This window comes from Myotis daubentonii, chromosome 1, assembly GCF_963259705.1.
Source record: "Myotis daubentonii chromosome 1, mMyoDau2.1, whole genome shotgun sequence".
Classification (NCBI taxonomy): domain Eukaryota; kingdom Metazoa; phylum Chordata; class Mammalia; order Chiroptera; family Vespertilionidae; genus Myotis; species Myotis daubentonii.
In genome coordinates this window covers 131,135,745-131,161,014 of record NC_081840.1, presented here as the reverse complement: position 1 = coordinate 131,161,014, position 25,270 = coordinate 131,135,745, and the positions used below count along the sequence as shown (strand labels likewise).

The window sequence follows — 25,270 nt, the reverse complement described above, 5'->3', positions numbered from 1 at the left end:
TCTATAATGAGTCCAGTATCATTAGCATGAACCTGCTTTAGAAGATTTTCTTAATCACTTCAGTTACCTTAGTTAACAAGTTTACGTATTCAGGAAAGTTTTTGGCTTAGTAATGGTCATTTTTTAAGGGGTTCTGACCTTTAAGTTAAATGTCAGTAACATGGTTGTGATATAAAGATCTGCCTTAATTTTTTGCCTTAACTTTTAATTTTGCTTTTTAACAAAATTAACAACAATATAATAGCTAAGGCAATTTTTGTGTTATCTATTGACTTATTGTTTTAGCAGCTGAACGCTTAGCTTTCTCCCTCCAGTGTGGTCTTTTTTCCCTCCTTCTGTTCTCCCAACATGTATCATGGTTTTTAGTAAATCCGAATCATTGTTTCTGTTATCATGACTATGCAAATATTTGTTACCGTTGAGCCATCTAGTTCTCTGGCTATGCCTTTTTCTTGTATACCCTTCACTCTTTTGATCAAAAAATGTATACGCACTCTGCATGATTATGTTGGTGTTTATTAACTTACTAGGGGCCCTGTGCATGTGATTCATGCACTGGTGGGTGGTGTGGCCTGTGGGGATAGGCCCGCTGTGGGAGCAGCCGAGTGGCACATCATAGCGACCGGTCATTCCACCATTTGGTCGTTTTGCACATTAGGCTTTTATTATATAGGATAGTTAATTTATAAAATTTGAAAGAATCTACAGAAGTGAATAATTTTGTGAATACCTGTTTTCAAACTGGTAACCATTCTGGTCCAGGCACTGCTAAGAAAACTAAGCAATGGAATCAAAAATGTCAAGAATTATTTATTTTAGTCGATATTTGTGTGCCCTCAATTTGTCACCTATTGCCGGTTTTATATCTCCCCATTAAAAAAAAGTCTAGTCAGAGTTTAGAATAAGTTTTCTTTATTCAAAGCATAGTCTGACTTTACCTATTATTTTGAATCAATTAAACCTGAAAAGGAGTGAAAATTGAGTTATCATCTGTAAAAATGTGTATTCCTTTTTGGTACCCCCTATATTACTGAAATTTGAGCACTGCTACACTTCTTCAGAATAATCCAAACCCCTCTTCCTCATCAACATGATCTCCTGTAGCCAAAGGCAGCAAGTAGGCTGGTCTCTCTGAATTCAGAAATAACTGCTTTATATCTAACAATCTAGTAACTTGGCAGAGAAAGATGACTGTTGGACAAAAACTCTACGTTTATGCTTCATTAACATAATACCTAGTAAGTTTTCATTTTTATGTTGTGGAATTCACTTTTTTAGTGTATTCACTTCTTCTTTTCTATTTTTCTTTCCGAACATGCTGTGACATTTGTCACAGGCCTCTCAAAAATATTTTCCATGTACTGACCACATTTGTTCCATTTCTTCCTGGAAGCCATCTCCGTAGCCTTTTGCTACCCTCCTCTACTATGCACTTGTTCTCTGAAGGCCTGCTCTGGGCCTGCTTTTAAGCATATTTCTTTAAAGTCATCTGGGATCTCACATACTGTTCTCTTGTGTTGGATCCCTGTTTTCTTAGATCAGCAATTTTCAACCTTTGTCATCTCATGGCATGCCTAAACTAATGGCTAAAATTCTGTGACACACCAAAAAAATATGTGTTTTACCAATCTAAAAATAAAAAAGTATAATTGTGATTCATTCACTTTTGGCATCTATTGTGGTGTTGGTTCTTGTCATTTTGTTATTTGACAATGTAAGGGAAAAGGTCAGTGTCCCTGCCCAAGGAGTCAGGTATTGCATTTTGTAAATATTCTTGCCGCACACCAGTGTGCTGAGTGGTACACTGGTTGAAAATCTTTGTCCCGTGTTTATGTTTTCCTCTGCATTGTGATTCTCCTTTGTTTCACTGAAGCACTTTTTGGTGGGAAAGGATACATGGGCAGATATTGTTTGAAGATCTAGCCTGTCTGAAATGCCTCCTACTTAATGAAGCAGAGAATTCTAGGTTGAAATTAATTTTTGCCGTTCTAAAGACATTTCTACTGTTTTCTCATTATAGTGTTGCTCTTAAATATATTGGTAATGTATGATACATTGTATATTTGCAACTTCAATAATTGCCTCCACCCTTTCTTCTCTGGAAATGTTTAGAGGCTTATCTATTCCTGGGATTGTGAAATTTGATGGTATGTTTTGGTATGCACTTTGCATTTTATTGTGGCCATCAAGACTCCAGGTCTTATCTACTTTCAGGGGATATTTTTGTTTCTTTCATACGTTCTTCATTCCTTCTTTTTCCTAACATTCCCATTACTCAGACGTTGGAACTCTTAGACCAGTATTCCTGGACAAATCTCTAAATATTTCCCCCTCCTATTTCCCATTTTGTCTTTTTCTGCTTCCTGGAGATTTCCTTGACTTTGTTCACCAACCTCCTTTTTTAAAAATTTTTATTGATTTCAGAGAGGAATGGAGAAATAGTAACATCAATGATAAAAGGTAATCATTGATCGGCTGCTTTCTGCACGACCCCTACTGGGGATTGAGCCCGAAACCTGGGCATGTGCCCTTAAACAGAATCAAGCCCGGGACCCTTCAGTCCGCTGGCCAGTGCTCTATCCACTGAACCAAATTGGCTAGGGCCGCCAATACTTTATAATTCTGTTTTGTTTATCTAGTTTTTAATTGATAGTGTTCTCTTATATCCTGTCATTTTTTATAGCATTTCATTCTTTTACCAGTACAATGTTTTGCTTTCCTGAAGTTTATTTACTTACTTGTTTGTTTGTTTACTAGAGGCCTGGTGCACAAAGTCGTGCGCAGGTAGGGTCCCTCGGTGATTGGGACCAATGGGGGGGAGTGGCCTGCAGGAGGGAGGGACCTTGGGAAGTTGGCCAGCCAGCCCCCCCTAATTGGTAGCAGCAAGCAAGGCACGGCCAATTCCATGAGGAATCAGGCTTACTCCACCCTCCTGTCTGGGTCTAGGGTGTGGGTGAACGAGATTCCAGGCTGTCAGGGCCCCAGCTGCAAGTTCTGGGTTAGTGGGCATCATAGCTACCGGCCAGTCGGCCAGTTGTTCCGGTTGTTAGGCTTTTATATAGAGAAAATTTGCTGTTCAGAGAGAGTAGAAGGATGGGAGGTAGGAAGCGGGAGAGGGGGGAGAGAGAGAGAGAGAGAGAGAGAGAGAGAGAGAGAGAGAGAAAGAAAGAGAAAGAAACATCTATGTGAGAGATACATCCACTGACTGCCTCTCAAATGCTCCCCCACCAGGGGAAGGGAGTGAACCTAAAACCCAGGTACTCGCCCTTGACTAGGAACCAAACCCTAGACCTTTTGGTGCAAAGGACAATGCTCTAACTACTGAACATCACTGGCCAAAGGAAGACTGATTTATTTATTTATTTATTTTTGCTTCTGAATTTTATCGCTCACATTAATGATTTCCTTTTATGCTATTGGTTTATTTTATACTGGAGGCCCGACGCATGAAATTCATGGACTGGTACAGTCACTAGGCCTGGCCTGTGATCAGGGCCATCTTCCCCAGCTTCCCGCTGCCAGCCCTGCTGCCCACTACCACCCACCCCGTTTACCATCAGGTGATCGGTGTGTGATGGCTAGGGGAAGGGACTATGAGAGGTAGTCAGTGAACCTCATAGTGACTGGTCCAGCAGTCATTCTGGTCATTCTGCCGTTTGGGTCAATTTGCATATAGTCCTTTTATCATATATGATAGAGGACTAGTACATGGGTGGAGGCCGGCAGGCCTGCCCTGAAAAGCGTCCTGGATCAGGGTGGGGGAAGCCTACAGGGTGGAAGGGCCACTGGGGCAGGGGCTGTGGGGTTTGCAAGCTGGCCCTGTCCCCAATCTGAGTGGGGGTCCCCGCTGGGGGCAGGGCTGGCCTGGGTAAGGGGCCACCTGGAGTATGCAGGAAAGCCACGCCCCCAATCAAGGTGGGTGGTCCCCACTGGTGCAGATCCAGCCTGGGTGGGGGGTCTGGGGTGGTTTGCATGAAGGCCACACCCCTGATCGGGGTAGGGGTCCCTGCTGGGGGTGGAGCCAGCCTGGGTGAGGGGTCTGGCGCGATATACTGGCAGGCCACACCTTCTGGTCAGGGTGGGGGTCCATGTTGGGGGTGGAACCAGCCTGGGTTATGGGCATGGAGTGATTTGCAGGCTGGCCACACCCCCTGATCAGGTTGGGGTCTCCGCTGGGGGTGGGCCTGGCCTCTGTGAGGGGTCTGGGGCAGTTTGCAGGCTGACCATGCCCCCAATTGGGGTGGGGGTCCCTGCTAGGGGGCGGGGCTGGCCTGGGCGAGGTGCTGAGGGTGGTTTTCAGGCCAACCACACCCCCAATTGGGTTGGGGTCCCCACTGGGGGCAGAGCCGGCCTGGGTGAGGGGCCTGGGTGGTTTGCAAGCTGACCTCATCTCCAATCAGGGTGGGGGGGTCCCGGCTGGGGGTTGGGATGGCCTAGGCAAGGGTCCTGAGGTAGTTTATAGGCCAGCCAAGTCCCTGGCTTTGTCAGGACAGGCGTGTGGAAGATGTCTGGTCTAATTAGCATATTTCCCTTTTATTAGTATAGATAGGACAACTCATTTGCTGATACCACAGATTCTAAATTGTCCTATGAAAGTAATAACTAATAAATGTGATGTTCTTAGCATGTAGATTTTAGTAAATGCTTTCAATTTGCTTTTTCTTTATGAGTTCAGATTTTTTAAATTAAATTCATTGGGGTGACATTTGTTAAAATCCTCATTTAGATTTCAAGTGTACATGTCTATGATACATGATTGCTACATTGCATTGTGTGTCCACCACCTAAAGTCAAATCATCTTCCCTCACCATATATTTGGTCCCCTTTACCCTTTACTTACCCCCACACCCCTTCCCTCTGGTAACCACCCTACTGTTGTCTATGTCTATGAGTTTTAGTTTTATATTCCACATATGAGTGAGATCATATGCTTCTTAGCTTTTTCTGTCTGACTTCATTTAGCATATAACACCCATGTTGTGACAAATGGCAGTACTTCCTCCTTTCTTATGGCTGAGTAGTAGCCACACACACACACACACACACACACACACACACACGCACACGCACACCACATCTTCTTTATCCAAACATTTACTGAGGACCCTTTATTTTCATGTTTTGGCCATCAGGAATAATGCTACAATGAACATACATCTTTGCGAATAACTGTTTTTCAATTTTTCTGGTAGATAACCAAAAGAGGGGTTGTCGGGTCATATGGTAATTCTCTTCTAGTTTTTCTGAGGTAATTCCATACACTTTTCCATAGTGGATGTACAGTTTATATTCCTACCAGCAGTGAATGAAGGTTCCTTTTTCTCCACAACTTCTACAACACTTGTGATTACCATTCTGCTTTGGTCTATCTTTCTTGTTGGCTTCCTTCAGATGTGTGGTGGTCCCCGGCTGTCTTTTTATATCTAACAAAAGGCCCAGTACACAAAATTCGTGCACTGGAGGGTGGGGGTGGGGGGCATGGGTTGTCCCTCAGCCCAGCTGCACCCTCTCCAATCAGGGACATCCCCCTCATCACAATCCAGGACTGCTGGCTCCTAACCACTCGCCTGCCTGCCTGCCTAATCACCCCCAACCACTTCCCTGCCAGCCTGATTGACACCTAACTGCTCCCCTGCCAGCCTGATCTCACCCTGAACTGCCTTCCCTGCAGGCCATCTTGTGACAACATGGGAGTGGCCATCTTGTGATGACATGGGGGTAGCCATCTTGCGGCAGCCATCTTGTGACAATGTGGGGCGGCCATCTTATGATGATGTGAGGGGCAGCCATCTTGTGATGACATGAGGGTGTGAGGGTCAATTTGCATAGTACGTCTTTATTATATAGGATTGGAAGCACAAGGTGTGAGCATAATTTTTTTTTCATATTTACTCCAGAATTTCATTATTTCTTTTTTTGTTTAAATAGGTCTTTATTATTCAGGTTATTACAGTTGTTCATCTTCTTTCCCCCCATAGCTCCCCTCTACCTGGTTCCCACCCCACCCCATGCCGTTATCCCCCATTGTCCTCATCCATAGCTGTTCAATTTTTGTCCAGTCTCATCCTGCACCACCCGATCCCCTTCCCCCCAAGAATTGTAAGTCCACTCCCTTTCTATGCCCCTGATTCTATTATATTCACCAGTTTATTCCATTCATTTTGTTTTTTATTCACTTTATTTTTAGATTAACTTGTTGATAGATATGTATTTGTTGCCACTTGGTTGTTCATAATTTTTATCTTTACCTTTTTCTTCTTCCTCCTCTTCTTAAAGAATACCCTTCAGCGTTTTGTATAATACTGGTTTGGAGGTGATGAACTCCTTTAGCTTTTTCTTATCTGATCTGGGAAGCTCTTTATCTGACCTTCAATGCTAAATGATAGATTTGCTGGGTATAGTAATCTTGGTCCTGGTTCTTGCTATTCATCACTTTGAATATTTCTTGCCTCTCCCTTCTGATCTTCATATCTTTTGTTGAGAAATCCTCTGACAGTATGGGTATTCTCTTGTACGTAACTAACTGCTTTTCCCTTGCTGCTTTTAAGATTCTCTCTTTGTCTTTTGCCCTTGGCATTTTAATTATGATGTGTCTTGGTGTGGTCCTCTTTGGATTCCGCTGATGGGGGTTTTCTGAGCATCCTGAACTTGTAAGTGTATTTCTTTCACCAGGTAGGGGAAGTTTTCTATCATTATTTCTTCAAATAGGTTTTCAATATCTTGCTCTCTCTCTTCATCTGGCACCCCCATAATTCAGATGTTGGTACATCTGAAGTTGTCCCAGAGGCTCCTTACACTGTCTTCATATTTTTGGATTCTTTTTGCAGTGTGCTTTTCAGGTTGGGTGTTTTTAGCTTCTTCAATATTTCAAATCTTTGACTTGATTCTTGGGATCCTCTAGTGTGCTGTTGGATCCCTGTATAATATTCTTTATTTCAGTCAGTGTATGCTTAATTTCTGATTGGTCCTGTTTCATATCCTTAAGGGTCTCACTAAATTTCTTGGAGGTTTCTAGAAGATTCTTGAGTAACCTTATAACCGTGGTTTTGAACTCTGTATCCAGTAGTTTGCTCTCCTCCATTTATTTCGTTTGTGACATGTTTCTTTGTCTTTGCATTTTGGCTGCTTCCCTGTATTGATAGAGTGGCTTTGTGTGTTAGGTGTCCTGTAGGGCCCAGTGCCTCAGCCTCCCCAGTCACCTGAGGTGGACGCTCTTAGTGCACTCCTCTGTGGGCTTTGTGCACAGTCTTGTTGTAGTTAAGCCTTGACTGCTGTTGGTATCACTGGAAGGAACTGACCTTCAGGCCAATCGGCTGTGATGACCAGTTGGGCCTACAATGGGAGAACTGCTGTGCTGGAGACACCCTTATGGGGCAGGACTTGTTTCAGTGAGTCTTTGATGCTCACTGATTCTGCTCCCTGGGTGTGTCTCTTAGGAATCTGAGGAGTTCTAATCTGGTGTGGTCTCACTTTGACCACTGGGTACACTGGCTCTTGGATCTCCAAGGAGGTGCAAAGTCAGCCACTGCCTGAAGCCACCCAGCAGGAGCTACAGAGAGATCTGCAGATTCCTCCTCTTTGTTTGGGGTTTGGAGGTGCCCAGATGAAGCGCAGCTGTGAAGCAGTGCGGGCTGCTAAGGAGCCTTAGGCCTTCTTTTGGAAGCTCTGGGGTTCTTTGACCCAGTTGCAGTTTGTTAGATTAGGTTGCAAAAGGCCAGGCCATTCATATGAAAAGCCTCTGTGCACAGCTTGGGTGAGGTTGTAAATTGGGTGGAGTGTGGTCTCAGGGAATCACAGGGCGGTGCAAACAGCAATGGTTACCCATCAGCCCTGCCCCGTTAGGTTCCTGGGTCTCTGTGTCCCGTGGCCCTGTGCAGGAACAATGATCGCTGCAAGCACCTCTGTGAGAAAGCCGCCCTCGTGTTCTGGCCTGATGCCAGACAATCCAGTTTCTCCCCATATGAGTCTGGGTCCCCAGAGTCCCACCGAGAACTGGATTTCAGAGCATTCAGGAGTTTGTATCTCCCTCCCGACTGAAAAAGACAACAGCGTACCCTGTTGCCAGCCCATTTCGCATGCCTGCGTACCTCTGCTCTTCCACACCTCTGCATCTCCTACCAGTCTAGATGCGCTTTTCTCTTTCCCTCTAGTCGTTGGACTTCCGCTCAGCCAGCCTTCCCATGGTTCTGGATGATATCCATTTTGTCTTTTAGTAGTAGTTTTGATGTAGTTGTGGGAGGCAGCAAATACAGGCGTTTACCTATGCAGCCATCTTGGTTCTCCCGTGAGTAGGAACTTTTAACTGACAGGACTACACTGCAAGAATGTGGGGTCTGCATTTTGAGCCTGCCTTGGGTTCTGTAAGACAAAGTGGCTTTCTTATCCTTATTCCAGTCACTCTCTTTAGACACCAAAGTGTGCTTCCTCTGTTTTGTTCTTATACTTTGGGTAGCTTTTTTATGCCTTTAATTCTAATGACATATCTCTGAAAGGAAGGGGAAAGGAAATGGAATTGTGGTCAATTTAAAAATCTCAAACTTACAAGTTCTAACTCAAACTTGTAAAGTAAAGTGTAAATCAAAGTTTAAAGTTTTAATTCAATGAAGTTAAAAATATTAATTCAGAGAATATTTTTGGTTACTTTTATAGTTAGCATACTGCACTTTTCTACAAAAGCCTTGGTTAAGAGTTCTATTCAAACTGCATTTCATCAAATTTTCCCATTTCTGTGCCACATAGATGGAGCAGTTCACATTAATGCATATAAGTGTTAGAAATTTTAAGTGATTCAGAAGTGATTATTATTTCTTAATATCCAAAACTTGTGAAAAAGTAGAGAGAAAACAGTAAAGTTCCATTTCATTTTTTAACTAGATGCCCGGTCCTTGAAATTCATGCACGGAGGGGTGGGGTGGTCCCCCAGCCCAGCCTGCACCCTCTTCAATATTGGACCCCTTGGGGGATGTCTGACTGCCGGCCTAAACCGGCAGTCGGACATCCCTCTCACAGTCTAGGACTGCTGGATCCTAACCGCCTGCCTTCCTGCCTTCCTAGTTGCCCCTAACCACTTCTACCTTCCAGGCTGATTGCCCCCTAACCACTCCCCTGCCTACCTGATTGATACTTAACTGCACCCCTTATAGCCCGATCACCCCCAAGTGCCCTTCCTTGCTGGCCCAATCACCCCCAACTGCCCTACAAGCCTGGTGAGCTCCAGTTGTCCTCCCCTGCAGGCCTGGTCACCCCTAACACCCTCCCCTGCAGGCCTGATCACCCCTAACTGCCCTCTACTGCTGGCCTGTTCACCCCCAAATGCACACCCTGTCAGCCTAATCGCCTACAACTGCCCTCCCTTGCCAACCATCTTGTGGTGACCATCTTGTGGCAGCCATCTTGTGACAATGTCACGCAACAATACCTAGGCTTTTATCATATAGGATAGGTTAAGATGGGACAGGAGGCAGGATTTCAACAGGTACTTGATAGTAAGGTTTGAGTTGTCACTTACACTCCTAGGCATGATAATTTTTCTAGACTTTGCTATTGAACTTCAATCTGAGGATCCCTGGGTTCTCTGTTCTGTTCATTGGTCTATATGTCTTTTCTTGTCCCAGTACCAGGCAGTTGTGAGAACCATGTCTTGCTAATATAGCTTGATATCTGGTATTGTGATCCCTCCAACTTTGATCTCCTTTCTCAGCATTGCAGTGGTTATTCAGGGTCTTTTTTTATTCCAGATAAATTTTTGAAAAGTTTGTTATAGATCTTTGAAATGTTCAGTTGGTATTTTAATGGGGATTGCATTGAATCCGTAGATTGCTTTGGGTAATATGGACATTTTAATGATGTTGATTCTACCAATCCATGAACATAATATGTAAATCCATTTGTTTAGATCTTCCTCTATCTCTTTTTTCAATGTCCTATAGTTTTTGGAGTAGAGGTCTTTTACATCTTTAGTTAAATTTATTCAAAGTTATCTTAATTTCTTTGGTGCACTGATAAATGGTATTTGTTTTCATTTCCCTTTCTGTGAGTTCATTATCCTATATAATAAGAAAGAAACATGCAAATTAACCGTCCCTCTGCTATGCTCAAGCCACACCCACAAGCCATGCCCACAAGCCAATCCAAGTGACTATGCAAAGTATCCAACAAGGATGGCGGTTAATTTGCATACGCAGGTGTCACGTGCCCCAGGAGGCGATGGTGGCCGCAGCCACAGGCTCCTGGAACCATTGCCAGCCCCAGGAGGCACGCCAAGCCACACCCATGGGAGCCCAGGATTTTCGCAAACCCTGGGAACATCCCTCCGCTACACTCACCAGGTTGAGTATGCAAATTAACCCAACAAAGATGGCAGGCCTGTGGGCAGCGTGCATGTGCATAGGCACCGAGTGGCTGGGGGCAGGTGTCCGACTTTGGCTGCTCCATGCCAGTGTGCAGTGCGTGGAGGCATGGAGCGGCCAGCCACAGCGGGGCGGGACACCTGGCTTTCGCCACACCCCAGCCGCTCTGAGCCAGTGAGCAGCATGTGCGGGCACCCCACCCCACTCAGGCCGCTCTGTGCCTGTGGGCAGCACGTAAGAAGAGCCTCTGGACAGGGAAGGCGGGCCTGCGGAGGGCGACCTGTACTCCCCACATGGTGGCGATGGCAGCCGTGAGCGTGCCAACCAGAGCCTGTGGGTCAAGCTGAAGTGCCAAGGAATGGCTGCACAAGTCCCACCTCCTGGCCCAGAAGGTGTGTGATCGCCGGGACAGCCACTGTGGAGGGCCAGACTGATGTCCTCCTGGCCACACCATGGGGGTTTGCATATCTGCAAAGCCATATGCCTCCGGTGTGCATGTCCTCTCCTCCCCCACTTGCATGCAAACATCCCACAGGGCATTTTCACCCTTGCGTGCCTGCAACAGTCCTGGAACATGGCGCGCACAAGTTCCCCCCGCCCCTCTACTGCCATTCCATCAACCCCCGCATGCCTAAGACCCACAGGATGTGCACACGTCCCCTCCGACATGCTCAAGTCCTTTGGAGAGTGTCTGGGTGTTCTGGGTTCTGAGGGTGGGTGCCTGTGAGATGAAAGTGGGAGGGTGGGGTTGTGTTGCCCTATTCCCATGGAGGCCAGTGCAGCTATGAGATCACCTCTTGGGGCTAATGCAGGTGCTGAGGTGGGAGCAGGTGCAGACAGACACACCTGGTGGGCTCGGGCGGCCCTCACTGAGGTGCCTTTGGTCAGCATTCAAGATCAAGAACCCAGAGGAGGCGAAGAGGTCTGTCCTCTCAGTGAAACGATGGGAGAGTCAGGGTGACTGCAGAGGAGGAATGGGCACTTTGGGTGCCAGCACCCATGAGCATAGGCTGCCCTGACTGAGCCTCGCTCGCATGGGTCCTAGCGCACTCCTGCAGGGCAGCCGGTGACAGGATGTGCGTTTCCGAGTTAATGAGAGAAAACATTGATTCTCCCGCTGCCCGTGAAGGTGGAAAGTGAAGCGGGGAGACATGCAGGGAGTGAGCAAGGTTCCCTGTCTGGGGGTTCCAAATCTGCTGTTGGTTCCTTTCACCGCTGACTAGAGATACACAGAGTGTCCCCCCAAAATGTATACACACTTTGAATACCTACTAATTCCAATGGTTTTAAGCATGAGAAGAAAGAAACAACAATGGAGCTGTCATCTGTTAAAAGTGCGGGCACAAACAAGCAGTCAGACATTTCCCAAGGGGTCCTGGATTGGAGACGGTGCAGGCCATACTGAGGGGCCCCCTTTCCCCCCACCCCCATGCATGAATTTTCTGCACCGGGCTACTAGTCAACACTAATAAAAGAGAAAAATGGTAATTGGCGTACGAGCTACCCTTTTCATTGGCTAATCAGGGCTATATGCAAATTAACTGCCAACTAAGATTGGCAGTTAACTGCCAACTAAGATTGGCAGTTAACTGCCAACTAAGATTGGCAGTTAACTGCCAAGAAGATGGCGGTTAATTTGCATATGTAGGCACAATGCAGGGAGGCGAAAGGGAAAGCAGGAAGAAGCCCCCTGCCACTGACAGTGATCGGAAACCCAGGGGGGAGCTAAGAGCGGGGGGCAGGGCAAAGGCGGCCCCCCAGCCATGATCGGAGAATCAGGCGCCTTTTCCACCCTGGCCAGAGATAGCAGGAAGTAGGGGTGGAGCCAGCGATGGGAGCTGGGCACGGTTGAAGCTGGCAGTCCCAGGAGCTAGGGGTCCCTTGCCTGGGCCTAAAGCGAAGCCCACGATCGTGGGGCCGCTGCAGCTGCAGGTCCCCGCTGCCCAGGCCGGACGCCTAGGCCAGAGGCGTCAGGCCTGGGCAAGGGGTCGATCCTGCGATTGGAGGGTGATGGGGGTCAATGCCTGAGGGCTCCCAGTATGTGAGAGGGGGCAGGCTGGGCTGAGGGACACTCCCCCCCCACACACACACCCAGTGCATGAATTTCGTGCACCGGGCCCCTAGTCTATATATATAAAGAGCCAGGGTCCGTAATGTCCAAAGCAACTGAAGGGACGACCAATTAGCACACTGCGCATGCAGCAGGCTCGGGAGAGCAGGGACTGGCAAGTGGGCTGAACTGCTGCCCTCTCAGAAAACGAGAGAGACAGGGCTGATCAGCTTCTGCAGGTGCTGGCGAGGCCCGGAGAGAGAAGCAGGGTCTGATCCGCAGCCTCCATGGCATCTGCTGATCAGCCCTGCCTCTCTCTCTCTGGGCCTCACCAGCAGCCACAGCTCTCCCTCTCTGAGAGGTCAGCAGTTCAGCCTACTTGCCAGAAGCCTGGGGTGGCTGCTGATCAGCCATGCCTCTCTGATCAGGCCCTGAGATAGGCCCAGAGATCCTGACTGGCATAGAAACCGACCAATCAATCAAATCTGGGTGAACTGTGAGGAGCCAAAGGCTGACTAGGAGGTGGAGCTTTTGACGCTGACTGGCATTGAAAGTGACCAATCAGAACATAATCTAGAGCCAATGGCTGCCTAGGAGGCAGAGCTTTTGATGCTGACTGGCATCAAAACCAATCAGTCAAAACCTAATCTGGGGGTTAATGGGGGGGATGAGGACACATTTGTAATACCTTAACTAAAAATTAAAAAAAAAAAAAAAAAGAAAAAGAAAAAGAAAAAAAAAAACCTAATCTGGGTGAACTGTGAAGGCAGAACTTAATGTGGGGGCTGAGGAGAGGTTTTAGGGCAAAGGTTGTTTGGTGTAAGGTGTAAGAAAGCGGTTCAATTTTTTAATGACCAGTTTGGCTGTATAGTGCATAGTGCTGGCTCTCAATCAAGATATAGTGATTATGTATTTTTGTCTGCCAAGTGCATCTCCTCCTGCTGAAAAAGGCTTCCCTCCCCGCTTTAAGCGATCCTATCCTATATAATATATCTATACTAATAAAAGGGTAATATGTTAATTAGACTGGGTTGACCCACCATCCTCTGGACGTCCAACTTCCTTCTGGACAAAGCCATGGTGGTGGGGGCCAATGCAGATGCAGTTAGGGGTAATCAGGCCAGTAGGGGAGGGCAGTTGAGGGTGAGATCAGGCTGGCAGGGGAGAGCAGTAGGAGGCAACCAGGCCAGCAAGGGAGGGCCATTGAGGGCAAGATCAGCCCATCAGGGGAGGGCAGTTGGGGGTGATTGGGTCAGCAAGGGAGGGCAGTTGGGAGCGATCGGGCCAGCAGTCAGAAGCAGGTGGGGGCAATCAGGCAGGCAAGCAGGCGAGTGGTTAGGAGCCAGCAGTCCCAGATTGTGAGAGGGATGTCCAACTGCCGGTGTATGGATTGGGCTTAAACGAGCAGTCGGACATCCTGAGGGTTCCAGATTGGAGAGGTTGCATCTGGGCTGAGGGACACCTCCCCCAGTGCACAAATTTCATGCACCGTGCCTCTAGTGCTGCTATAAAAAAGAAGGAACTTTTACCATTTGCAACAGCATGGATGGAACTGGAGAGCATTATGCTAAGTGAAATAAGCCATTCGGAGAAAGATAAATATCACATGATCTCACTCATATGTATGATATAATGATGAACATTATTTGATAAACAAGAATAGATCCAGAGACAAATGGCAGCAGGGAACGGGGGAGGGAGTAAGAAGAGAAACCAAAGGACTTGTATGCATACATACTAGCATAACCAATGGACACAGACACTGGGGCGGTGGGGGCTTGCCCACCAAAGGTGGGAATGGCAGGGGGAGTCAATTGGGGAAAAAGTAGACATATAAAACTTTAGACAATAAAAACAATAATAATAATAAATAAGTAAATCTACGAACCCCTTCCCTTTCTTGAAAAGATTGTAAAAGTCAATCTATTCTACCATTTGTTCTGAATGAGTGAAGATACAATAGGATTTTTGCCGCGTGTATTCTAGTGACCTACTGAAATACCTATAAACACTACCTTGTCATTAGCATTTAGGCTCTTTGATTCTTTTTTAGTATTTGCATTTTTATCTCTGTATTTCTGTGGAGTTTATTGAGGTTGTAAGCCAGCAACGGTGAAGTTTTAACCATAAAGAACAATTGTTTTACATATTCAAGCAAGATGAGAGGAACGTAGTCATCTGGCAGCCAGTATATCCAGGATTTGCTACGAGGTTTAATGCTGCCACCATAGTGGGTACTAGATACTTGGTACTGGAAACTTTGAAAAATTGGGAGTAGACCTGGACTGATGGGGAAGTACTCAGTGTTGCTTTGATTGGACCTAACAGTACTATACTGTAAAGTGTTGTTTTACTAAATGAACCCCCATAGACCTGTGAGCCCATGTCTGATTGAAAATTTTCAGTGTTTTAACATTATTTTCAAATAGAATACAATGTACATTTATAATGGAAAAAAATTTAAATAGAGGAAATGGGAGCAAATATCACCCAAAGTTTTACTAACTAGTCTATATTTTGGTGCATTTTCTCCTGTTCTTTTTACTCCCCTCTATATAGGTTTCTGGTCATAATTGACTTTATTATGGTGTATTATATGCCATATTGCACCTGTGTAGTAGTAAACCTTCCATTTAGAAAAAAAGTATTTGAATGAGTTTTCATATTTTATGCTGTATTTGTCTGATGAGATCCGAAAAGTAAAGTATATGTTAACTGCATGGCTTAAGAAACATATGAGAGTTTTAGCGATAGTTCAAATATTTCTAGCTTGAAGGAGAATTTATTCCTCCAAATAGTGATTGCTTTCAAATTATGCCATCTGGAGCTTCTGGTTAATGAGGAGTAAGTGGCTTTAAAGGGAAGCATCTGGAACAGGCAAAATGATATTTTATCTAGAATAATAAAAGTATAATATACTAATTTGACCCCACATCCTTCCGGATAACCAACCTTCCAGATGAAGCCAGGGCTGCGAGGGAAGCCTGGGTCTCGGGTGCCAGAGGGAAGCTGGTGCTGGCAGCCAGGGAAAGGAAGGCCCACTCCTGCATGAATTTAGTGTATCTGGCCTCTAGTATCATATAAAGATATTTCTGATTATTGGATACTGGCAGTTTTTAAATGCTCTGTATTTTAAAAGATATCAACCGGATAATGTCCCTTTCCTGTCTTTTGTGTATATGAGGGGGACACTGATGGGAAAGTATGACAGCATGATGAAAGCTATTTTATAGGAATGTGAGGAAGGAAGGCTTATCTGAATTAGTTTATAATAACACAGACAAACTGACACAGTAGGCAGTCAGGCAGACACGGACAGAGTAGGGACGACAGGCCAAGGATGTCCCCAAAGGAGAGAGCTGTTGGTGCCTAGCAATGGGCAAAGCTGGGAACCCAGCACCGTAGGGTGGGCCCGCCCAAGGGTGACCTTTCCTCCCTTAGCCTATCATGGGCCATGCAGTTTACAGCCCCTGAACTTTCATACCGCTGGTCCCCTGGCCTTTCCTCCCCCAGCATATGGACACCCTTAAAGAGAAACAAGGGGCCCAGAGAATAGCCTCATACAACTTCCATGCAAGCCCTTGCATCCTGACTCCCTTAGCATTAAGCCCTGAGGACAAAAGAGGTTCTGGCCCGATGCTAACAATCTTAGTAACAAAGCCTCAGGTCTGCTGAGCTCAGAGTCAGAGTTTGGGTCAAAGTAGAGGTAATATCTAGGCCTCAGTTGGTTTCAGCTTCAGGCCCAGCTTAGGTCCCCTAAGACCCTCCCTAAAATTTCTGCCTTTAGGTAAAAGCCCTTAAGATGAAGGACCCAGCACCTGTGCTCTCTCTCCCTTGAGCATGCCTGTAGTTTTCCCCGCCCTCTTCTCAGGTGCTCTCACTCTGGAGCATGCCCATGCCTTCCCCCTCTTGTTCCCGGGCGTGTATATTCTTCCTTTCTTTCTTCTAAGTCCCAGGGGCCCTTCTTCTGCCTCTGTAACTTGTGTGTTGAGCCCACGCAGCAACACTGGCTCCGCTCTACCTCTGTGACTTTCTAAATATACTTCCTCTTATAATTTGAGTTCTTGGCTCTAAATTCTTCCTCAGCCAAACTCAACGACAAAAGTCAAACATCTGGTGCCATTTTGCCACTAACAAAATGAAGCTAATTAAAATTGTTGGTATTCTGTCATATTAAAGAATACTACTATTAATTTCAACTACTTACAGTGACTAGAATTGGGTTTTGGTTTTACTCTAAGAGGATTTTTCTAACATCGTTTGGGCCATTTTCCTATTTGATTATTGCTGTATTGTTGGGGTCTTAACAAATCAATGGATACGTCTAAAAGACATGAATATTTCTAGTGTTTTAAAGATAATTTATTCTCTAGCATATCTCAAAAAGTCATTGTCATATCTCTGACACCACTGCAGGTAAATTCTAATTGGCATCTGTAATAGGATTTGCCTTCCAGTTGCAATTGATTTTAGATAATGGGTCAAACACTTGTCGCACTCCTAACTTGCCCCAGATTCTGTGCTCAGCAGGTTGGAGGTATAAGAGGTGTGAAAGTTCTGTCTTCCCTAGAGACGCTCACTTTTTATGAGGGGGATGCCCTGGAAGCAGTTGATACCGTGTAACAAGTAGTAACTCAGGTGTGTGAGAGTAGAGAAAGGGAGCAGTTGTGTCATGTGGCTGCTGGCAGAGGTGTCCTGGAGGTAGATGGGAAGTGGGATTAACCTTACAGAGAAAAAGTGGAAGAAAAAGGCCTTGTAGTCAGAGAGAGCATCTGAGTGCGGCAGGGTCCTGATAAGTATCTTGTAGCTCAGGGAATCTATATATATCAAAGCCTAAGCAACCGAACGAACGGTAGCTATGACCACCAGGGGGCAGACATTCAATGCAGGAGCTGCCCCCTGGAGGTCAGTGTGCTTCCACAGCCAACCTCCCAGAAACCCTCCCCCCACCGGCCAGCCAGCCTGATGGCCCCAATGGCATAGCCAATCTCCTGCAGTCTCTCCCCTGGGCCTGGCAACCTCCCACAGCCCCTCCCCTTGGGCGACTGGCCAACCCTTTGCAGCACCTCCCCCTGACCAGCCAACTTTCCATGGCTGTTCCCCAAGGCCGGCCAACCAACTTCCCGTGTTTCCTCCCTCCAGCTGGCCCCAATGGTCCTGACTGCAACCTCCAATGACACCTCCCCCTGGTCAGCTGGCCCCAATGGCCCCGATCAGGCTGGCTGGCCAACCTTTCATGGCCCGTCCCCCTGCCAACCTCCCACAGCCCCAGTCAGCCCTTATTGAGGGACCCTACTCGTACATGAATTCGTGTATTGGATCTAGTTTATATATATAAAAGCCTAAGAGACCATTACAACCAGTCAACCAGTCGCTATGATGCCCACAGACCACCAGGGAGCAGACACTCAATGCAGGAGCTGCCCCTGGTGGTAAGTGTGCTCCCAAAGCCAACCTCCCACGGCCGGCCAACCTCCCATAGTCCCTCCCCCTGGCTGGTCGGCCCTGATCAGCCCGGATCAAGGCTAGGCAAGGCGGCCCCAATCAGCCCTGATCAGCGGCCAGGCCAAGCAACCCCTACCTGTGCATAAATTTGTGCACCAGGCCTCTAGCAGAATTCGTAATATCATGTTATGTACCGTATCATCTGAGGTTCTCTTTTGAGTAATGTAATAATGGTCTTATTTTAACATGAGGAGAGTGTTAAATTCTCAGAGGTGTTTGATCTATTTTTGGATGTGAGAGAATCTTAAAACAATACTTTTGAATTCTCAAGGTAAGGAAACTGAGTCCCAGAGAGAACTCTGGTCCCTAACTTGTGAGCCGCAGGCCAGCCCCAGCACACACACACACCTCTGCCTCAGATACATGTATTTTGTCACACTGTCTCCTGAACTAACATTTATTATTGGCTGCTATGTACTTCAATAAAATGCTCTTGCTTCAATATTATAGAAGGCAGTATGTCTTAATGTAGAAAATAAATAGTAGAAATAGAAATCTTGGCAGTTTTCATTTCTCAAGGAAAAAACACTAAAATCTTATTTTAAATATTTTAGATTGTTATAAAGGGAATTTATCATAGGTGTTTGCCAAGTTGGATTATAGGTAGTATGTCAAGGGCAGCATTTTATGACCCCTTCGTCAATTCTCATCGTTGGAAGTGAGAGCATGTAGTGGGTTTACCGTAGAGCTGCACATGGTATTGCACTGAAGCAGTTCCTAGAGTATGAGAACAATTGTAATGCTTAAGTGTTTGACATTTTAACCAAGGAAAAACACACTTTTATAGGTTTAACTTACTGTGATATTTTCTTCTGTTCCCCTTCCCATTCAGGTGTCTCCTGGTCACCTTAGGGAAAAGTACAGCTCCTGTGCTACACTATTTGTAGACAGCACTATTTCTCAGCCTGATTTGAAAGTCACCTTGCAGTGGTGAGTACAGATAGGGGACAGACCCCTTATCCTGCCCATATGTACTTTCATTTGATTGTCCTTTTCATTGCTCAGGTTAAAAAACTGGTGTCAATTATATATTGATTTCCACTTCCATTTTAATCTTAGAGTGAATGGAAGAAGGGAAACCCACTTAACAATTAAAAAATCCCCCCAAAGTGTTTACCTTTACATGAGGCATTTCTGTTCCTGAGACATTGTTGAACACCATGAAAGGAGAGGTGTGTTTTACTGAATGTTTCTGGAATAAAGCATTTCTTCATGAGATACAGGCCCAAAACCATGTGTACTACCCTGAAAGCTGCTTTTGGAAGAAGGGACAGCTTGCCCCCTACTGGCACCAGAGTGTATCTGCAATTACAGTTCATTGGATTGTGTCAGATTTCCCCCATCATACTTTCTTTTTTCCTGCACTATTTCTATATTGAAATGCACTCTCCTTCCAGGAAAAATGCATCAAAGCAGTCTAAAGGAACAACTTTTCAAGATAATTTCCTTGAGGGTTATATTTGTTCAACTGAGGTTTTAATTTCATAGATGTATTAAATTTAGTTTTATATATATATATACTAGAGGCCCAGTGCACAAAAATTTGTGCACTCGGGGTTGGGAGAGGAGGTCCCTCAGCCTGGCCTGTGCCCTCTCACAGTCTGGGACCCATCAGGAGATAAGGACCTGCTGGTTTAGGCCTGCTCCCGGGTGGCAGAGGGCAGGCCTAATCCTAGGTGTAACCCCTGGTCGGGCTCAGAGCAGGGCCCATTGGGGAGTTGGGGCCCCGCCTCCTCTCATGCACAGAGCAGGGCGGATTGGGAGGTTGCGATGCCACCCCCAGTCATGCTCAGGGTAGGGCCGATTAGGGGGTTGGGGCACCACCCCCTGTCACACTCAAGGCAGGTCCATAGGGAGGTTGCAGCGCCACTCCTGTCATGCACAAAGCAGGGCCGATCAGAGGGTTGGGGCTCCGCACCCTGTCACACTGATCCCGGTGCTGGGAAGCCTCACTGCTCCGCTGATCCCAGGGCCAGGACGCCTCTCGGCTCCCCTGATCCCTGGCCCGGAGGCCTCTCGGCTCCGCTGATCACCGGGGCCGGGAGGCCTCTCTACTCCGCTGATCACGGGGCCGGGAGGCCTCTGGACTCCGCTGATCACCGGGGCTGGGAGGCCTCTCGGCTGATCACCGGGCCGGGAGGCCTCTGGACTCCGCTGATCACAGGGGCTGGGAGGCCTCTCGGCTCCGCTGATCACCGGGGCTGGGAGGCCTCTGGACTCCGCTGATCACCGGGGCCGGGAGGCCTCTCGGCTCCGCTGATCACCGGGGCCGGGAGGCCTCTGGACTCCGCTGATCACCGGGCCGGGAGGCCTCTGGACTCCACTGATCACCGGGGCCGGGAGGCCTCTCGGCTCCGCTGATCACCGGGGCCGGGAGGCCTCTGGACTCCGCTGATCACTGGGGCTGGGAGGCCTCTGGACTCCGCTGATCACCGGGGCTGGGAGGCCTCTCGACTCCGCTGATCACTGGGGCCGGGAGGCCTCTGGACTCCGCTGATCACTGGGGCCGGGAGGCCTCTCGGCTCTGCTGATTACCGGGGCCGGGAGGCCTCTCCGCTCCGCTGATCACCGGGCCCGGGAGGCCTCTGGACTCCGCTGATCACCGGGGCCGGGAGGCCTCTCGGCTCTGCTGATCGCGGGGCCTCCGACTCCGCTGATCACCGGGGCTGGGAGGCCTCTCAGCTCCGCTGATCACAGGGGCCAGGAGGCCTCTCGGCTGATCACCGGGCCTGGAGGCCTCTGGACTCCGCTGATCACAGGGGCTGGGAGGCCTCTCGGCTCTGCTGATCGCGGGGCCTCCGACTCCGCTGATCACCGGGGCTGGGAGGCCTCTCAGCTCCGCTGATCACAGGGGCCAGGAGGCCTCTCGGCTGATCACCGGGCCTGGAGGCCTCTGGACTCCGCTGATCACAGGGGCTGGGAGGCCTCTCGGCTCCGCTGATCACCGGGGCCGGGAGGCCTCTCGGCTCCGCTGATCACTGGGGCCGGGAGGCCTCTCGGCTCCGCTGATCGCGGGGCCTCGGACTCCGCTGATCACCGGGGCCGGCAGGCCTCTCGGCTCCGCTGATCACCGGGGCCGGGAGGCCTCTCGACTCCGCTGATCACCGGGGCCGGGAGGCCTCTCGACTCCGCTGATCACCGGGGCCGGGAGGCCTCTCGGCTCCGCTGATCACCGGGGCCGGGAGGCCTCTCGGCTCCGCTGATCACCGGGGCCGGGAGGCCTCTCGGCTACGCTGATCACCGGGGCCGGGAGGCCTCTCGGATCCGCTGATCACCGGGGCCGGGAGGCCTCTCGGATCCGCTGATCACCGGGGCCGGGAGGCCTCTCGACTCCGCTGATCACCGGGGCCGGGAGGCCTCTCGGATCCGCTGATCACCGGGGCCGGGAGGCCTCTCGGATCTGCTGATCACTGGCCCTGAGGCCTCTCTGCCCTGCTGCTTCAGGGCTGTTTGGCTTCGCTCTGCTTGGAGCCTGAGTATGCAAATTAACCGCCATCTTTTAGCTTCTATAATTGAAACATTGTATCTTTTGGAGTTGTTGCTTCAGGAGCTCAGAGCCCTGCAGCTTCGGGGATCCTTGACTTTCTCCATCGCTGGGGCAACCAAGCCTCCTATTCTCAGCTGCCTGGCTGCCAGCCGCCATCTTGGCTGACAGTTAATTTGCATATCTTGCTGATTAGCCAATGAAAAAGGTATCGGTTGTACGCCAATTACCATTTTTCTCTTTTATTAGTATAGGATATGTATATATAAATATATATATATACGTATATATATATATATAAAGATATATAAACACATCTTCCATTCACTACATTATATCAATTCATATATAACAAAAGCAAAGCAAAAAATCATGAGGGAGGTGAAGTTTTGGAAACATAGTCACAGTCAGGTTTACGCTTAAGCAAACATAACAGTGTCATGATAATGAAAACTATTCATTAAAATCTGTGAGTTCATAGTCCACAATTGGAGATGCACTTTAAAAACACCCTAATATGAAACCTTCAAGCTTACTTAAGAGCAAATTAAAACCAAACTAGGATGTAGAGCTTCCTGAATCCCATTGTCGTTGTCCAAGGATCATTATTGGTGTCTCCCCAGGATGAGAGGGTTGACTTTCCAGAACACAGTTTGGGAAATTCTACCTGAAAATATTAAAATCCTCATTCCTAATTTTATTTTTCAGTCCTTAAACATAATTTAATTTTGTTTATATTGTACCAGCTTTTTGGGCAAATTAAATTCTCAGTAACTTCTATGTTAATTAAAAACAGCCAGTTCACAATCATAATAATGTAAGTTTCTTCTCTCATAACAACAGTTGAGATCAAATTGAGTTTCAGCAAAACTGGAGCCCGTCTCTCTCTAAAGTCCTGAGATTTGGCACCCAACTCACAATCACTGAGTCTTTTTCTTCAGTCTGGCCACTAAATCTGGGAGTAAAAAACCAGTCCTTTCTGGCTGCATTTCATAGCTTCTTTTAAATTAGATGATTCTGGTGTTACAATATATAATTCAAGAGTTGTTTTGAAGATTAGCCTTACTCAGACAAGTGGGTGTTACGCTTTTTTTCCTCCAAATTCATCTAATTTTTGAAAGTACAGTAAATTTTCATTTCCTCTTATCAAGTTTTGAAAATGATCATTTAGTACATTTACTGTTGGTAAAATAAAAGTTTAGAGAGAATATTAATAGAGCTCATTGGCTTTTAGGAATGGTTCTGAAAAAATGTTTATTGTGGGGTGATAGTGCATTGTTCTCAATGGGATGGGTGAGCCTTATTAGAATCACTTATGCAATTTTATCTAAATGTGTCTCTAAACACATGCGTTCCATTTCTCCTTCCCTAACACACACTGTCACTCTCACAAGCCTTCTGATAAGCTGAGGAGGGATGGAAGGCATTTTTATATGGAGAAAAGCATCTGGGATGATTTTGATTTTAACTCTAATTCATGTGTTCTCAAACTTTGCTACACTTTGTCATCACCCGAGACGCTTCCAAAGTTAACCAATGCCGGTTAAATCAGAGCATCTCAAGGTGGAAGAAGGCAGTTTGCAAAACTCCTCTGATGATCCCAGTGCACAGCCAAGCTTGGGAACCACACTGCCTGGTTAGAGGGTAGAAGAAGGAGAAACTGCTTCTCACTCTTGGTGGGACCTTGTCAGTTTTAAGCCTTGGTTACTTTCTCTGAAAAATGGGTTGTTGAGTTAAATATCATCACAAGTTCATTGGTTCCTTTCAGCTTATATGCTTTAAATTCTATGATTTTAAAATCATTTTGAAGATGAAACTGTTTGAAGCACTATAGAAGTGCCCATTTTTGATGCTAACAATGCTACAGGCCTTTTTACAACTGCTAATATTCTATAACCTAGCTATCAAATTCAGATTTGCTTTTCCTCAATTATTTGGAGCTTCATTTTTGACATTTGGGGCAAAGAGAAAAAGCGTATAACTTGATCTACAGCACTTTTTTGTTTCATTTTACACAGCATCTGGGAATAACATAGGGATATAGTAACTTACTCAGTATATGAGGACTTACATCTGCTCATTAAAATTTTATTTAAACTAATTTGGAGATAAATGTTTTTAATACTACACTGTGTATAATTTTAGTGCATTGTATTCTTATATTTGCCATTAAATTTTCTTAACAATTATGTAAAAGTGACCTTAAATGATTCTCTTTGGTATAGAGCATTTTATTTAACTTTAGGGGAAGAAGGAAAATAGGTGGGCAGGTGGAAAAACTACTGTGGCTTAAATTTAAGCATGTGTACAAGTAGATCTAACTTGTACAGGATGAAAGGTTCTCTGAGTAGAAAGGCAAAAGATAAGGCAAGAGTGTAATAACTTATATGTTATAATAATCACCCAAAACATGTCTTCTAACAGCATATTCCTTAGCATTTTGGTTTTCCTAATTTTAGTAACTGACAAAGAAACTACCACAAGGCAGAAAGTGCTTAGGCGGTACTTTCTGAATGAGAATCTCATGGCCACTGGGCAGCTGGGATGGTCTTCCCCCACCACACCCCTTTTAAAACCTGTCTTCAGACCTGACATAAATTCAATTATTACTTTTTCTTTTCTCCACAGCCTGGCACTAGCAATATATTACCACATAAAGAACAGGTGAGTTTTAAAACCAGTCTTGTTATTCTAGCTAATAAACTTACAAGATATAAAGTTAGTGTTAGATTTTAACTATAGATATTATTGGAGTAAGCTATAGTGCTTTTATTACATTGTTGAAGCGAACCATTTGTTTTTGTCTTAGGACTCCTCATGCTTATGTTATTGAGGATCCCAAAGAAAATTTGTTTATGTGGGTTATATTGATATTTACTGTATTAGAAATTAAAATTGAGAGTTTAAAAATGAATCCCTTGTATGTTGAAACATGGTTTTTATAGCACTGTTGAAATTTTGAGCAGGATGCTGCTTTGTTGTGGCAGATTGCCCTGTGTGTTACAGGATGTTTACAGCTTCCCCTGCCTCTCCTCACTAGATGCCATTAGCACCATCTTCCCAGGCCCCATTTTGACAACAAAAAATGTACCTACCATGGCCGAATGTTTCCTGGGGGCAGAAACACCCCTGATAGCGAGCCATAATGTTAACATAATTCTTTATAAAAGAGAATCATTTTCCACAATAAATTGGTCGGATGGAAATTGTGTCACTTATTTACATTTTGCAAATCTCTTTATGTCTGGTTCAACAGAAGACAGCTGATTCTCATTTACACCCTGTCTTCAATTGTTAGTAATTACCTCAGTCATCTCAATAATTTGTTTTGAATAAACAATATGAAGACCCAGCCTCATGTATCTTTATGGCTAGAAAAGTTTGTATTTTCAAAGCCTTCAGATAATTTTGGATATTCTTTGATACTATACCAGAAGTCCACAGAAGCTGTCTTCTGAAATTAGTTACAATGGAATTTTAAATCCTATCCTTGAACTTGTACTAAGGTCTCTGTTAAATTAGTACCCCCGCATTCATCTTCTATGCTAAATGAATCTCTTAAATTGTAAGTAATTTTCTAATAACATTGTGCATTGGTCATTTGGAAAGTATCGGCTCACATTTCTTTATACAGTATCAAAACACACTTTTGTTAGGTAGCATCACATAACCACCAGTCTTCCCAGAAAAACCTTTAGTTATTGAAAAACTGTTAGGTCACAAAAAGGGTACAAGTTTTCCCCAATCTTGATTTTGAGCTTGATAGCTGGAACTGTGCAATTGGCAAGAAATGTACAAGTTATATTCCTGGAAGTGACAGACTCACTTTTCAGTCTTGAGTGAATGACTCTTGTATTATCAAATAAAAATATTATTCTCTG

General features: G+C 46.1%; 1 protein-coding gene across 1 annotated transcript in view; it reads left to right on the top strand.

The window, feature by feature from the left end:
• Positions 1–25,270, top strand: part of LOC132234758 (cyclin-Y-like protein 1) — a 57,798-nt gene that overhangs the window by 5,273 nt on the left and 27,255 nt on the right. The window contains exons 2-3 of the mRNA XM_059696104.1: positions 18,703–18,835; positions 24,018–24,053. Of these exons, the coding sequence (XP_059552087.1) occupies positions 18,703–18,835; positions 24,018–24,053 (169 nt within the window). The remainder of the gene's footprint in view (positions 1–18,702; positions 18,836–24,017; positions 24,054–25,270) is intronic.